The sequence below is a fragment of the Dama dama genome, chromosome 25 (assembly GCF_033118175.1).
Source record: "Dama dama isolate Ldn47 chromosome 25, ASM3311817v1, whole genome shotgun sequence".
Classification (NCBI taxonomy): Eukaryota; Metazoa; Chordata; class Mammalia; order Artiodactyla; family Cervidae; genus Dama; species Dama dama.
Genome location: NC_083705.1, coordinates 76,842,527 through 76,856,693, shown reverse-complemented (window position 1 = coordinate 76,856,693; position 14,167 = coordinate 76,842,527). Strand labels below are relative to the sequence as shown.

Here is a 14,167-nt window from a genome sequence, read left to right as displayed (position 1 = left end):
AGGGGTTTTCGGAAGGCCGCGCTCCCCCGCCCCCGCCCTGGCGGGGCCTCCGGGAGAGCCTAGGAATCGCATTCGGCTTCTTCCAGTCTCGCCTCTTCCAGTCTCGCCACAGGCCTGGGGGTGGGGCGCGCGGGCGGCCCTGCTCGCACGCGAGGCCCTGGCCGAGGGCCAAGCGGCTGTCACTGCGGCGCTGACGCCCCATCGCGTGACAGCGGCCCGCGGAGGCCCTGCCGGGCGTGCCCCTCGGAATGTGGCTGCGGAGGCGGGAAGCTGGGGTGCCTGCTGGGGGCGCACGCGATGCTGCCGCGCCGTGGTGGTGGTGGGGGGGGAAGGGAAGTTGGAAGGGGACCCCCACTTATGCCTCCAGAAGCGACCTCCGCTCCCCAGGCAGCCTGTGTCGGCTCTGGCCCCTGCAAGCCTGTGTCCTCCAGTGGGGGGCAGGGTCCCAGCAGGGGTCAGCGAATCCCCTGTGTGGTGACGTCACCGCCTGGGGATGCCCTCAGTCAGCTGTGGGCAGCAGCACCCCCACTCCGGGGCTGCAGGGCTGAGAAGCAAGAGAGCCTGGAAGCCTGTCCCCAAACCTCCCCTTCCCCTTGGTGGGGGGGTGCCCCCACAGTGAGCTTTGCAGTGGGTCCGTTGGGAGGCCTCGCTGGTCTGGGTCCTGGAGGGAACAGCCCTGGTGCCCTGGGTTGGGGAGTGGGGTCCTGCCCCCCTCCTCCTGGCCTCAGACCACCTGGGAGACGTGGCCTCTGGGTGGGCAGTTGGGCCGGACCCTCTGGGAAGCCCGCAGCAGGGATGGGAGTGGGCCTGGGCCCCAGCCCACTGCCTCCTGGGTTTCTCAGCCTCTGGAGCCAGGCTGTGTGGTCCTCAGTCAGAGGCGGGGCGCGCCCGGGCCCCAGGAGGTTCTTGCAGACCCCAGCGCAGCTCCTGGTCTCACTGAGCCTCCGGTCAGGAAGGGCTGGCTCCAGGAGTCTTGGGCACTCACCCTTCTGCTTTCTGAGCAGAGAGGCACACACAAGGGATTAAGTGTTAGCGCCTCTGGCTTCTGAGCTCAGAGATTTTTCGGTGCCTTGAAAACCAGCAACCGTGAGAGGGGCTCTGCTGCTGGAGGGAGAGAGAACCTCCCCTTCGTGGAGAGGGAGCCCGGCCATCTGTGTCTCTGCCCGGGGCCCAGGTGGACTGTTCTGTTTCCCGGAGCTCAGCACCTTCTGCTGGGAAATGGGTTGTCTCTCCTGCAGGAGAGGGAGGGGATGGAGCACAGCTTCTGAGGAGGAGGGAGGGGATGGAGCACAGTTTCTGAGGAGGAGGGAGGGGATGGAGCGCAGCTTCTGAGAAGGAGGGAGGGGATGGAGCACAGCTCTGAGGAGGAGGGAGGGGATGGAGCACGGTTTCTGAGGAGGAGGGAGGGGATGGAGCACGGTTTCTGAGGAGGAGGGAGGGGATGGAGCACAGCTTCTGAGGACGAGGGAGGGGATGGAGCACGGTTTCTGAGGAGGAGGGAGGGGATGGAGCGCAGCTTCTGAGAAGGAGGGAGGGGATGGAGCACAGCTCTGAGGAGGAGGGAGGGGATGGAGCACAGCTCTGAGGAGGAGGGAGGGGATGGAGCACGGTTTCTGAGGAGGAGGGAGGGGATGGAGCGCAGCTTCTGAGAAGGAGGGAGGGGATGGAGCACAGCTCTGAGAAGGAGGGAGGGGATGGAGCACAGCTCTGAGGAGGAGGGAGGGGATGGAGCGCAGCTTCTGAGGAGGAGGGAGGGGATGGAGCACAGCTTCTGAGGAGGAGGGAGGGGATGGAGCACAGCTCTGAGGAGGAGGGAGGGGATGGAGCACAGTTTCTGAGGACGAGGGAGGGGATGGAGCACAGCTTCTGAGAAGGAGGGAGGGGATGGAGCACAGCTCTGAGGAGGAGGGAGGGGATGGAGCGCAGCTTCTGAGGAGGAGGGAGGGGATGGAGCACAGCTCTGAGGAGGAGGGAGGGGATGGAGCACAGCTTCTGAGAAGGAGGGAGGGGATGGAGCACAGCTCTGAGGAGGAGGGAGGGGATGGAGCACAGTTTCTGAGGAGGAGGGAGGGGATGGAGCGCAGCTTCTGAGGAGGAGGGAGGGGATGGAGCACAGCTTCTGAGAAGGGGGATCAGAGAGGCAACGGCAGGGCCACTGAGGGGACCACGGGGGTGGGGCAGAGGGCTTCCAGAGGAGCCCTTTGTTCCTGTGGATACCCTCAGCCTGGACCAGGGAGGTAGAGGGGTGGTCAGTTTGGCTGCTGCCTGTGTGTGTGCGTGTCTGTGTCCCTGTGTCCTTATGTGTGTGTGCGTGTGTGTGTGCACGTGCCTGTGTGTGTCTCTGTGTGTGTCTGTTTCTGTGTGTGTCTGTGAGTGTCCTTGTGTGTGTGCGTGACTGTGTGTGTCTCTGTGTGTGCATGTGCCTGTGTGTGGTGTTTCTGTGTCTCTGTGTATGTGCATGTCTGTGTCCCTGTGTGTGTGTGTGTGTGTGCGTGACTGTGTGTGTCTCTGTGTGTGTGTGTGACTGTGTGTGTGTGTGTGTGCACGTGACTGTGTGTGTCTCTGTGTGTGTCTGTGAGTATCCTTGTGTGTGTGCGTGACTGTGTGTGTCTCTGTGTGTTTGTGTGTCTATGTGTGTGTCTGTGTCTCTCTCTGTGTATGTCTGTGTGTTTCTCTATGTGTCTGTGTGTGTTTGTGTGTCTGTGTGTGTGTCTGTATGTATCTCTGTATGTGCATGTGTCTGTGTGTGTGTGTATGTCTGTATGTGTCTCTGTGAGTGTGTATATGTGTGTGTCTATGTATGTCTGTGTGTGTGTTTCTGTATGTGTCTCTCTGTTTGTGTGCATGTGTCTGTATGTGAATGTGCGTGTGAGGGGTCTCCGTCTGCAGTGGGCCCCACCCAAACTGGAGGGAAACTGGGGACCTGGGACCCTGCATTTCTGACCAGCTCCTGGGGAACCCCATGGCCCCTGGAGGGAGTGTTTAGCACAACTTCTGGTTTGGGAAGAAGTGTTGGGGAGCTCTGCACTGTGCTTGTATTTTACCCCAACACAAGACAAGGTGGTGATAGCCTGCAGGGCCCTTGGTGGCACTGACACCCCCCAAATCAGGGGAAGTGGAAGCGCAGTCCTAGAGGCCTCCATGGAGGCATCAGCACCAGGCCGGCTCCTGGTTGAGAACCCTCATAATTCCAGGAGCTGATGACAGAGCGTGGAGTTCAGGGCTGGGATGTGGATGTCTGTCGGTCTGAGCGCTTCACCTCAAGTGCAGATGAGGCCAGAGTGGGGGTGGCGGGCGGCAGGGGGCTCTGGCAGGGGTGTGGGTCCACAGGGCACTGGCCGCTCCAGTCTGGGTCAGGCCAGGGCTCCAGGACGGAGAGACAGGAAGGAGTGTGCAGGGCTCCTGGCGACTGGTTCCCTCAAACAGTGGTGTCCAGTTTGGGGACCTGCCTAGGCTTGGGTCTTGAGAGGGGAGCTTTGGGACACCTGGAGGGTCCCTAAGGCTGGAAGGGGGTTAAGAGGCTCGTCGGGGGAGGCCGAGGGCAGGGTGGGGTGGGGTCATCAGAGTGCAGCCAGTCGAGAAGCCCCATCCCTGAATGTCCCCCACCAGCTGTCCGGCGCTGCCCTGGGTACCTGGGAGGAGAGCAGACCTGGGCTGGCGTGCCTGCAGAGGGTGGGAGCCGGGGACACAGGAAGAGTGTGACTGACCGTGCCCCCCTCAGCCCTGCAGGAGAGGCGCCCGAGGAAGCCGGTAGCTGCTGCCCCCTCGCCAGGAGACCGGGGTCCACGTGGAGGGTCCGCAGGCTCAGCCATGCTGGAGGGAAGGCTGCTGCTGGAGGTGAGCCCCCCCCCACCCCCGCCCCGCACTCCCGGGTCTCCTGGCCGTGTTGCTGCGTCAGTCTTGACCGTTCACAACCACCAGGGAGCTCAATCTTGGGAGGGCTTGGTTGCAGGTGGGCTCCAGGATCCCTGGGCAGCACACACGGGTGACCTCCAGGCTGTGGGCTTCAGATGGGAACCTCGCTTCCCCTTCTGCATTTTCTGGTTTTACTTGTTGATGCAAGAACCTAATAAAATACCGAGCAGGCTTTTCCCCTCAGACTGAGGACAGAAAATCATGCACTGTGAGTCCCGGGCTGACCCCGTTGTTGATACCACACAGTGGACGTCACGGGCGGGGCGGGCCTTCTCACCGGAGAGGGGCCTGCGTGGTGGTTCTGAACTGCTTTTCCTGACAAGATAAGGGAGGTGGGGCTTCCTGGGTGGTATCAATCACTGCTCACAGGGTGAGAGTGCTGCTTGGCTACGAGAGAGATGCAGGCCCCCCCGGGAGGGCGGGGGTGCAGGCCGTCCCTCCCAGGGGGGTTGGGGTGCGGGGACCAGCCCCCAACAGGCTGCCCGTAACCGGCAGCCATGGTGCCCTTGGAGCTGGGCTGCCCTGGCCGTCCTCCCGGGCCCCCGTGTCTCTGGCGTGTCTGCCCGCAGGCCCAGAGCTGAGCCTCTGGTTCTGGGCCTGCAGCCTTGTTTGGTGGGCAGTTCTGCCCCCAGGTGAAGCCAGCCGCAGCCTCGTGCCCTCCGTGGCCCCCCAGTTTGGCATGTGTGTTAGGGGATGGGGCGGAGGGCAGGTGCGCTCAGCTGGGAGAAGCCCTGCGGGGCAGCCGCCTGTCCGCCTGCCTCTGAGAGCGGCTCGGTCCCTGCAGGTGGCTGGTCTGCAGCCCAGGCTGCTCCGCGGCCCGCAGCCCCCTCCCCGCCGGTCACACTGGGCCTGGTGTGATTGTGGTCACCGGCTGACGCCCACTCGGGTGCCCCCCCCCACCGGGCCAGCGCCCCACTCGGGGTCTGAGTGTTGCACGGGGACACGCGGTGACCTTGGCAGTGACCACGGGGCCTTCCTTCCCTCGTGTCCCCGACAGCTCCTCCCCGGCAGCCTCCTCCATGAGGAAGGGGGGCCCAGCAGACACCTTTTCATCTCAGCCAGGCTCCTGCCCCAGCGCTTTGTTAGCAGTGTGGACCAGGAAGAGAGGGTGGAGTAGTGCACGGCAGGGACAGGCGGACTTGGCCGACTGGCTCCTCAGGGTCTGCCTCCCGGCCCTGCTCTGCCGTGTCTGCTCAGCGGCCCCCCCCCACCCCCGATTGGGCCCCCCGACGGCCCGCGTCACGCTGCACCTTCTCGTGCTGGCCACATGGCCCCCCCCCACCCCCATCCCACAGTCCCCGGGCCTCGGCCCTGCCGAGGGATCTGGATGCTCGGAGGCCCTAGGAGCTTACAGATCATCTCTTTCCCAAAGAGGTGAAAACATGTGTTCTCGCAGGTGACAGGGTTTGCATTTGAGTTCGCAGGGTGCTGAGTCCTGCCACCCCAGGGCCTGTGGAGCAGAGAGTAGGCCTAAGAGCAGAGTGCTTTGGGAAAGGTTGTGCTTTCAGAAGAGGAAACGTTCCCATATTCATTACTTATCGAGTTTGTAGGAAGCAAATCTTAAATGTTATTTTTCCTTTGAAGCGGTTTTTTTCTGTTAGTGCTAGTGAACGTGGAGAACATCCTGCCAGCCTGGATTTCATTCTTGCCAGATGATGACTGGCATCGCTCTTTCCCTATTCACGTTCAAGATTAAAATGACATCTTAACCATAAAATCGTGTTTAAACTTTCGCTCTGCGCTATAAACAGAGAAGCCAATGCACACAGCTTGCTGTCCAGGTTAGAGCACCAGGCACCGTCCTGCTGCCGGGACCACCTCCCGGGACCTCACTTCCCTGGTGTTTCCGGGCTGTCCTGCCTCCACGGGGGAGAGGCCTGGGCCTTTGTGTTCATGGCCATGTTGTGGGCCTTGGGCCACCCCCACCAAGGAGGGTGTCTCCTGCTTGGCCGGGAGACACCTTGACCCCTTGACCCTGGCTAGAGATGAGGTGTCCTGGGCTGCATGGGACTTTTCTGAGCTGAGTCCTTTCTGGCGGTGTAGGGAGACAGCACTGAGCAAGTCCTCCCCCCCAGGTTTCCCTCCTGCTCGCCGTTTGCAGCCAGACCCCCACCCACCCCCAGCTCCGCATCCTGCACCTGAGTGTCCGAGCGGCCGGCACCTGCGGTGTGGGCGTCTCATTGCACTGGCCCTCCCAGCCGCTGAGGCCTCTGGGCTGTTTCCAGGCTGCGCAGCTGTGAGTAGAGCTGTGATGAACATTCACACACAGGTTTCTCTGCACACAGGTTTTCCTTTGATTTGGATGATGGGCGTGTGTGTGCTTAATTTTGCGAGAGACGGCCACTCTGCTTGCCTGGGCGGCTGTGCTGGCGCGTCCCTGTCACAGGGACGGAGCTCTGCGCTGCTCCAAGTCCCTGGTGTGCCCAGTGTACCAAGCCGTTTTAGGAGCTGGGCCACTTGTGGGTTTGATTTGTGTTTCCCTCATGACCGATAATGTTGAGCATCTTTTCGTGAGTCTCTTTGCCGTCCACAGATCCTCTTTGTAAGCTGTCTGCTCAAGTCTTTGTCCATCAAGAGAAGATCGGGTTGTTTGCTTTCTTAACTGTTGGCTTCTGAGCGCGTGTAAATGTTCCAACATGTCTCCCTGTGTGTAGATTCTGTAGTGTTTGCTCCCAGCCTGACTTGTCTTTTCATTCTTTTTCTTTTGTTTTGTTTTGTTGTTGTTGTTGTTTTTTCATTCTTGACAGGGCCTTGCAGAGAGTGAAAGTATTAACTTTGACAAAATTCAGTCTATCCATTGTTTAATAATAGGTCATGATTTTGGTGTCAGCTATAAGAAATCTTTACTTACTCCAAGGTTACAAAGATTTTTCTTTTATGTTTGAGTCCAGCATTTCATACTGCTGCATTCAGTTTTAAGTTTTACACTCAAGTCTGTGATCTATTTTTAATTAACTTTAGGGTAAGGTGGGAGACATAGGGCAAGATTTGTTTATTTTTGCATATGAAGTCTAGATTTTTCAGAACCATTTATTCAAAAGTTGATCCTTTCTCTATTGAATTACCGTTATACCTTCATAAAAACATCAGTTGGTCATAGTTTTGAGTCTGTTTCTGGACCCCACCTGGTGCATTGACCACATGTCTAACCTTTCACAGAGAAACACCTTGCTGCCTTAATTACTGTGTTGTTGTCATTCAATTGCTCAGTTGTGTCCGACTCTTTACCACTGCATGGACTGCAGCATGCCAGACTTTCCTGTCCTTCACCATCTCCCAGAGCTTGCTCAAACTCTGTCCATTGAGTCGGTGATGCCATCCAACCATCTCATCTTCTGTGTCCCCTTCTCCTCCTGCCTTCAATCGTCCCCAGCATCAGGGTCTTTCCTAATGAGTCAGCTCTTCACATCAGATGGCCAAAGTATTGGCGTTTCAGCTTCAGCATCAGTCCTTCCAAGGAATATTCAGGGTTGATTTTCTTTAGAACTACTGGTTTGATCTCCTTGTTGTCCAAGGGACTCTTAAGAGTCTTCTCCAACACCACAGTTCAAAAGCATCAATTCTTTGGTGCTCAGCCTTTATGATCCAACTCTCACATCCATACGTGACTACTGGAAATACCATAGCTTAGACTATTTGGACCTTTGTGGGCAAAGTAATGTCTCTGCCTTTTATTATGCTCATTTTGCTTTTTATAGATGTCTTAGATTAAGAAACGGAGAAGGCAATGACACCCCACTCCAGTACTCTTGCCTGGAAAATCCCATGGATGGAGGAGCCTGGTAGGCTGCAGTCCATGGGGTCGCTATGAGTCGGACACAACTGAGTGACTTCACTTTCACTTTTCACTTTTCATGTGTTGGGGAAGGAAATGGCAACCCACTCCACTGTTCTTGCTTGGAGAATCCCAGGGACGGGGGAGCCTGGTGGGCTGCCATCTATGGGGTCGCACAGAGTCGGACACAACTGAAGTGACTTAGCAGTAGATTAAGAAATTTCCCACTATTCTTTCATCTCTGAGAGTTCTTATTATGAATGGATATTAAGTTTTGTTAGATGTTTTTTCTGCATCTGTTGAGATGATGGTGGTTTTTCTTCCTGAGTCTTTTTCTATTTAATATTGTGAATTACATTAATTGGTCCTCAAATGCTTACTCAACCTTACATGCCCAGAATAGATCTTATTTATATATTGCTGGATTAAATTTTGCTAATATCTGTGGAGATTTTTGTACTTATGTTCATGAGAACTATTTTATTGTTTTCTTGTAATGTCTTTGTCTGGTTGTGGTGGCATGCTGCTGGAGGCTTCATAACATTGGTTGAGAGTGTTCCCTTTTCTTTTTTTTCCTGAAAGAGCTTGTGTAGAATTAATGTTATCCCTCCTCAAGTGATTATAGAATTCACCAGAGAAAACAACTGGTCTGGGGATTTTCTTTAGTTTAAATCATAGAAGATTAAACTGTGAGTGCATTTTCCTTAATTAATAAAGGACTATTCTAGTGTGAATTTGAGTAGTTTGCGTATTTCAAGGAGTTGGTCTACTTCATCTACATTATTGATTTTATGAATACAACGCTGTCCATGGTTTTCACATGTTGCCCTTTTAATGTCTGTGGATTCTGTAGCTTTGTCTCATTTTCTGTTTCATTGGTAATTTGTGTTTTCTCTTGGTTTTTCTTAGTCACTTGGGCTAGAAGTGCATTCACTTTATTGGTTTTTTCCAAAGGCACACAGCTGTTAGTCTCACTGATTGTTGCTGCGGGTCGGACACTCGTGTCCCCCTGGCCCCCCCAAAATCAATGTCATTCAGATTCACACTAGACTGACCCCCCCAAAGTTAATGTAATTCAGACTCACACTGGACTGGAGACCACCCTCCAGAGTGGCGGTGTTTGCCGGTGATGTGGTCATGAATGGGGTTGGTGCTCTTATGAGAGATCCCAGAGAGGCCCTGCCCCTCCCTCCTGAAGGACAAGGCTGTCTGTGAGCCCAACTGCTGTCCTTGGGTGAGATGTCCACAGAACATTAGCCACATCAAGTCATCTGATGACGCTGACAGTTTCTATGTCCTTGCTGGTTTTCTGTCTGGCCCTAACCTTAAAGATACCTTCTGGTGTGACTGTGGGCTTCTGTCCTTCTCTTTAGGGTCTATCAGTTTTGCTCTGTGTTCTTTGGGGCTCCATTGTATGCTGCAGACTTAGGATCATCACGTTTTCTTCTTGAATTGACCTTTCTATCATTATCACTAAACACCTCTTTATTGTAGTTTTCCTGAGGTCTGCTTTGTCTGATACTAATACAGTCATACCAGTTTTCTTCTAAGTAATGTTTCCTTGAAATACCTTGCTTCATCTTTTCATCTTAACCCATTTGTATTATTACATTAAATGTATTGATGGTGTATTTGGGCCTTTTTTTGGTTTTGTTTTTCTGAGTCCAGTCCAACAGTATCATTTTAATTGGTGTATTTAGGGCATTTATATTGCAGTAATCATTGATATTATTGGATTTCAGTCTACCATTTCATAATTTTCCTATATTTTGTTTCTTTTCTACCTTTCTTTTGACTTTAGTAATACTTATTAGTATTCCATTTCAGTATCTCTACTGACCTTTGCTGCTTAATTTTTATATGCTTGGGCTTGGGTATATGCTGGGTTTATTAGATTGTCTTATTTAGGGTTCACTGAGCTTTCTGAGGGCTTCCCAGGTGGAGCTAGTGGTAAAGAACCTGCTTGCCAGCGCAGGAGATGAAAGAGACTCATGTTTGATCCCTGAGTCTGGAAGATCCCTTGGAGAAGGGGCATGGCTACCCACTCCAGTATTCTTGCCTGGAGAATCCCATGGACAGAGGAGCCTGGTGGACTACATAGTCCGTAGGGTCGCAAAGAGTCAGACACGACTGAAGCAACTTAGCACGCATGCACGAGCTACCTAAGCCTTTAAATTTGTGTCTTTCACCAACTTTGGGAAGTTTCCAGCCATAGTCTTCAAATAGTTTCTATTGCCTCTGTCTCTTTCACTTCAGAAGCCTCACTGTCCAGCTGTTAGGCCTTCTCACCCTGTCCACAGGGATTGAGGCACCCCTCACTTTTCCCCCATATTTTCTCTCTCAGGCTGGTAACTTCCCATTGTCTTTACTGGCTCTTCTGTGTCACCTCCATCCTGCCCTTCAGCCCATCCAGTGAAATTTTTACTTCATATATTTTATTTCTCGTCTAAAATTCTCAGTTTTTTTCATGGCGTCTATTTCTCGTCTGAGATGCTGCATCTTTCCTGGTGTTTTCCTTGCTCAGTGCTTCCCCTTCTCTCCGGGAGGAGGCTGGCCGTTCTGCACCCCTTCCCTGACCGCCAGCTGGCGGCCTCTGCCTCCTGTGCCCTGAGTGCGGCCTGCACACTCTGGATCTGTGTATGTGCAGTGATTGTGGCTGTGCAGCTGGTTGAGAGAGGCGCAGATTCCTGGCCTGTTCTCGGAGCCTGTGACTTGTTACTTTACACAGAAGAGGGCCTGTGCAGACGGGACTAAAGGTGTGGACATCCAGGCTTCCCCGCGGGACATGAAGCTCCGAGGCTGCACAGGGGGACCGCGCCTGCTCCTCGAGTCCAGCACGCTGAGGGGTCGTGGGTCTCGGGGAGGAGGCTGATGGAGCCAAACCCAGGAGCCACGAGAAAACAGCTACACAGAGACGGCCGTGCGGAGAGGAGAGGTTGCACAGACAGGCCACGCGGCCCTTGGGCTCCTCAGACAAAGGGACACGCACCCGTGAAAGAGACCGCTGGAGATCTTAAAAGCACTCAAAATTAAAGGCATGAGAGCAAAATCTGGAAATCTGTGGAAGGGCCCAGAGTTTGAGTCCTCCTGCGCGAAACTGAGGAACAGGTGGAGAAAAACAGGAAAGTTGGGGAAGTTACCAGGCCCCGGGGACCTGTGTACTTAGAGCTTCAGAAAGATCAGAGGGGAGGAAATGGTCAAGGAAGCGACCCAGAAGATTCCCAGAACTCGGGACTGAGTTTCCGGCCCAAAGGCCCCATGGGTGACCAGTACAGAGAGAAAGGACCAAGTGTTTCAGTTCAGTTCAGTCGCTTAGTCATGTCCCACCCCATGGACCGCGGCACACCAGCTCTCCCTGTGCATCACCAACTCCCAGAGCTTGCTCAAACTCATGTCCAATGAGCCGGTGATGCCATCCAACCATCTCATCCTCTTTCGTCCCCTTCTCCTCCCGCCTTCAATCTTTTCCAAAGTCAGCATCTTTTCAAATGAGGCAGTTCTTTGCATCAGGTGGCCAAAGTATTGGAGTCAAGTATTGATCAAACCAGTCAATCCTAAAGGAAATCAGTCCTGAATATTCACTGGGAGGACTGATGCTGAAGCTGAAGCTCCAATACCAAACGTTCGCCTCTGTGAAACTCAACACCCAGGACAGGAGGGTCGGCTCTGAGACAAGGAGGCAGAGTTTGGAAGGCCATGGGGAGGTGCCTGAGGGGAGGGGGCACCTGCCTGCCTTGGAGGGGCGGGGGCACTCCTGAGCCTCCCAGTTCCACTTTCTCCGCATGGAACAGGCCGTGACCAAGTGGCAGGCGGGGACCTGGAGCCCGGGGCCCACCGGGAGGTGGGGAGAAGGTGGTGAACCACTTGCTGCGGAAGGGCGGGGTAAGTCATCGCCCAGCGGGCACTGAGAACAGTGCATCCCCCCATGCCCGCTGAGAAGCGTCTGGAGCACGGAGCAGCTCGGGTTCTAGCAGAGCCGTGATGCCGCTCAATCAGCAGAAGCGGGGCTGTGGTGGCGGTGGGGACACGTGGACACCTGAAACCCCGGGGAGCCCGGGGCAGCCTCTCAGGGAGCTGCGAGCAGGCAGCCCTCACACCCTGTGCTTACTCTGTCCCTCGTCCCGCTAGGTGTCCATCGGACGCTCAGGTTGCCCCGCTCTCCGGCATCCCGCAGCTGGGACGGTGCCTCGCTGTCACCACCAGGCTCCCGCTCCCGTTAACTGGCCTTGCGCTACACCACGAGCCCTGGCTGGGAGTCTAGCCTCTTTATTCTTCGTGTAATTACTCTTGCTGGGGGCTAATTTCTGCCCTTGTATTTTGTAATTTCTATTGACTGTACTTTCCTGGGTTTCTTGTTCTCTCTAGCTCCCCATTCAGGTCACGCTTTCTTGTGCTAAAGGAGTCACGCACTCTGCTTTTGTTCTCAGGGATCGCCCGGTGGCCCCGCATGGACACAGTGACTGTCCAGAAGTTGAATCCTGGATGACACAGGTCCTGCCGTGGTCCTCAGTTCTCCAGGCCCCTCTGAGGTTCTGCACGTGGCCCCTCTCCCCACCGCCCCCGAGCACTTTGCTGTGGGGCTCCTGTGAAATCTTTCTGCATCTCACCTGTGCTTTCACACTGGGATCACAACTTGGCCGAGTATAGATTTTTAGGTTCAAAGTTTTCCCTCAACCTTCACAAATCCTGCCTCACGATTTGCAGCCTGGTGCTGCCACGGGGGTCTGAGGCTTGTTCTCTGTGGTAGGTCTGCTCTGGCTCTGTCTGGAGCTTTTGTGAGCCTGTCTTTGGCCCTGATATTCTTGAATTTCACTGTGATGTGTCTTTCGTCTTGTTTTTCCTGCCTGGTGCTCTGAGTTCTTTCCAGCTGAGGCCTTTCTTCTCCAGTTTGGATGTTTTTCCCGTTGTCCCTCTGGGCTACTGGTTCCACCTCTGGAGCCCCGCGCCCAGGGCACCTGGGCAGACCTCCCACCCGCAGCTCTTTCTCTCGTGATCTGTCTACTGTCCTTCTCTGCTGCCTCGGGGCCAGTCCTCCAGGCTGCGCCCATCACATGGACCTCAGCAGTCCTCTGTCTGTGCTCTGCTTGGTCGCTCAGTCCTGTCCGACTCTCCGCCAGTCTCCTCTTCGTCCCTACATTTTCTTACCTAGTAAGTGTTTCCCCTTGATTTGCTCGCACTGTTTCTTCTTATCATTTCATTTTGCTATTCTCTTACCTCCTTAAATCTGTATTTTAAACTCATGCTCGTCTCATCCTCTGCTCTATGCTGCCCCATCCACTGGGCATCCCCTGAGCTGTGTCCTGGCGCCTGTGTGCTGAGGGCCGGAGGGTTGGGGAGAGGAGGGTAGACCGGGTGGACTTGCCTCCTTGGTGAGGGTCCCCTCTAAAAAGGGCCGCCCTGGGAGGAACCCTGGTCTGGGGTGTGCACGGGGCGGGAGGGGTGAGTCCCTGGGATACGGCTCAGCTGTGCCCTGCAGCTCTGCTTCCCTCATCCCACCAGGCAACGCAAGGGGCCCAGCAGAGAAGGAAAGGGTTCCTACTTCTGTTCTCTATGCCCCCCGAATGCCCACCCTGGGCTCAGGCCACAGCCCTCCTCATCCTGACCCAGACAGCCCTGGGCCCCCACTAGGATAAGGAGGGTGACTTTGCAGGGTGGGGCATGGAGCCTGTGCTGGCTCGCCCTGTGCAGACACAGAAGCCTGAACCTTGCTGCAGGGCAGGGACGCACAGGGTCATTGGGTTGTGCTGCATCTCTGCCTTGGAGGCCGCAGCAGCGTCCTTGGGTTACAGCGGTCAAGATCCTCCAGGGAGGGGTGGCAAACGGGCCAGCATGCTGGCTCCCGAGTGAGAGGGTTTTGCCATTCCTGCTGCTGGCCCTGGGCCTCGGCAGGTGACTCACGTGGCCTCGTGGCACCCACGAGCCTCGAGGAAGCGCCGTGAGAGGGCCTTGCGTGTCTGGGAACCCCAAGGACCACACTCACTCAGCAGGCTGTTGACCCGTGCCAACCGAGCTGGCGCCGTTTCTGGAAAAGCCAGCACAATTCCCGGGAAGTTCTCAGGAACCACAAGTGACGTGCCGAGAACGAGAGTGCAGACTTTCTCACCTTCGGGCTGTTGCTCTCCTAGAGAAAGACCCAGAAACCCCTTCTCCTGGTTGGGAGGAAGGAGCAGGGGCCAAGTGTGTACGCTCCTGGTGGGCTGTGGCTGAGGACTCCCTGGTACAGTTTCCTCCGCTTGGTGCTGGGCCCACGGGTCCTCTAGAAACAGGGGCACAAAACCCCAGAGCCCGCACAGTGGGGCACAGAATCAGCCGGCGGGGGGGGAGGCGAGGCGGCCTGGGGGCAGGGGTCTCAGGGTCGCTGTCAGAGGGGCCGGGCTGCAGGAGGGGGCATCGCACACCCGGGATCCCGACTGCTGGATGGTAGTGTTGGCGAGGTCGCAGGTATGCGTCTGAGGCCCTCCTACCCCTCAGCTCTGG

At 55.7% G+C, this 14,167-nt stretch overlaps 1 protein-coding gene across 1 annotated transcript in view; it reads left to right on the top strand.

The window, feature by feature from the left end:
* Nucleotides 1-14,167, top strand: part of AHRR (aryl hydrocarbon receptor repressor) — a 93,365-nt gene that overhangs the window by 37,820 nt on the left and 41,378 nt on the right. Inside the window, exon 4 of the mRNA XM_061129400.1 lies at nt 3,722-3,837. Coding sequence (XP_060985383.1) covers nt 3,722-3,837 — 116 coding nt within the window. The remainder of the gene's footprint in view (nt 1-3,721; nt 3,838-14,167) is intronic.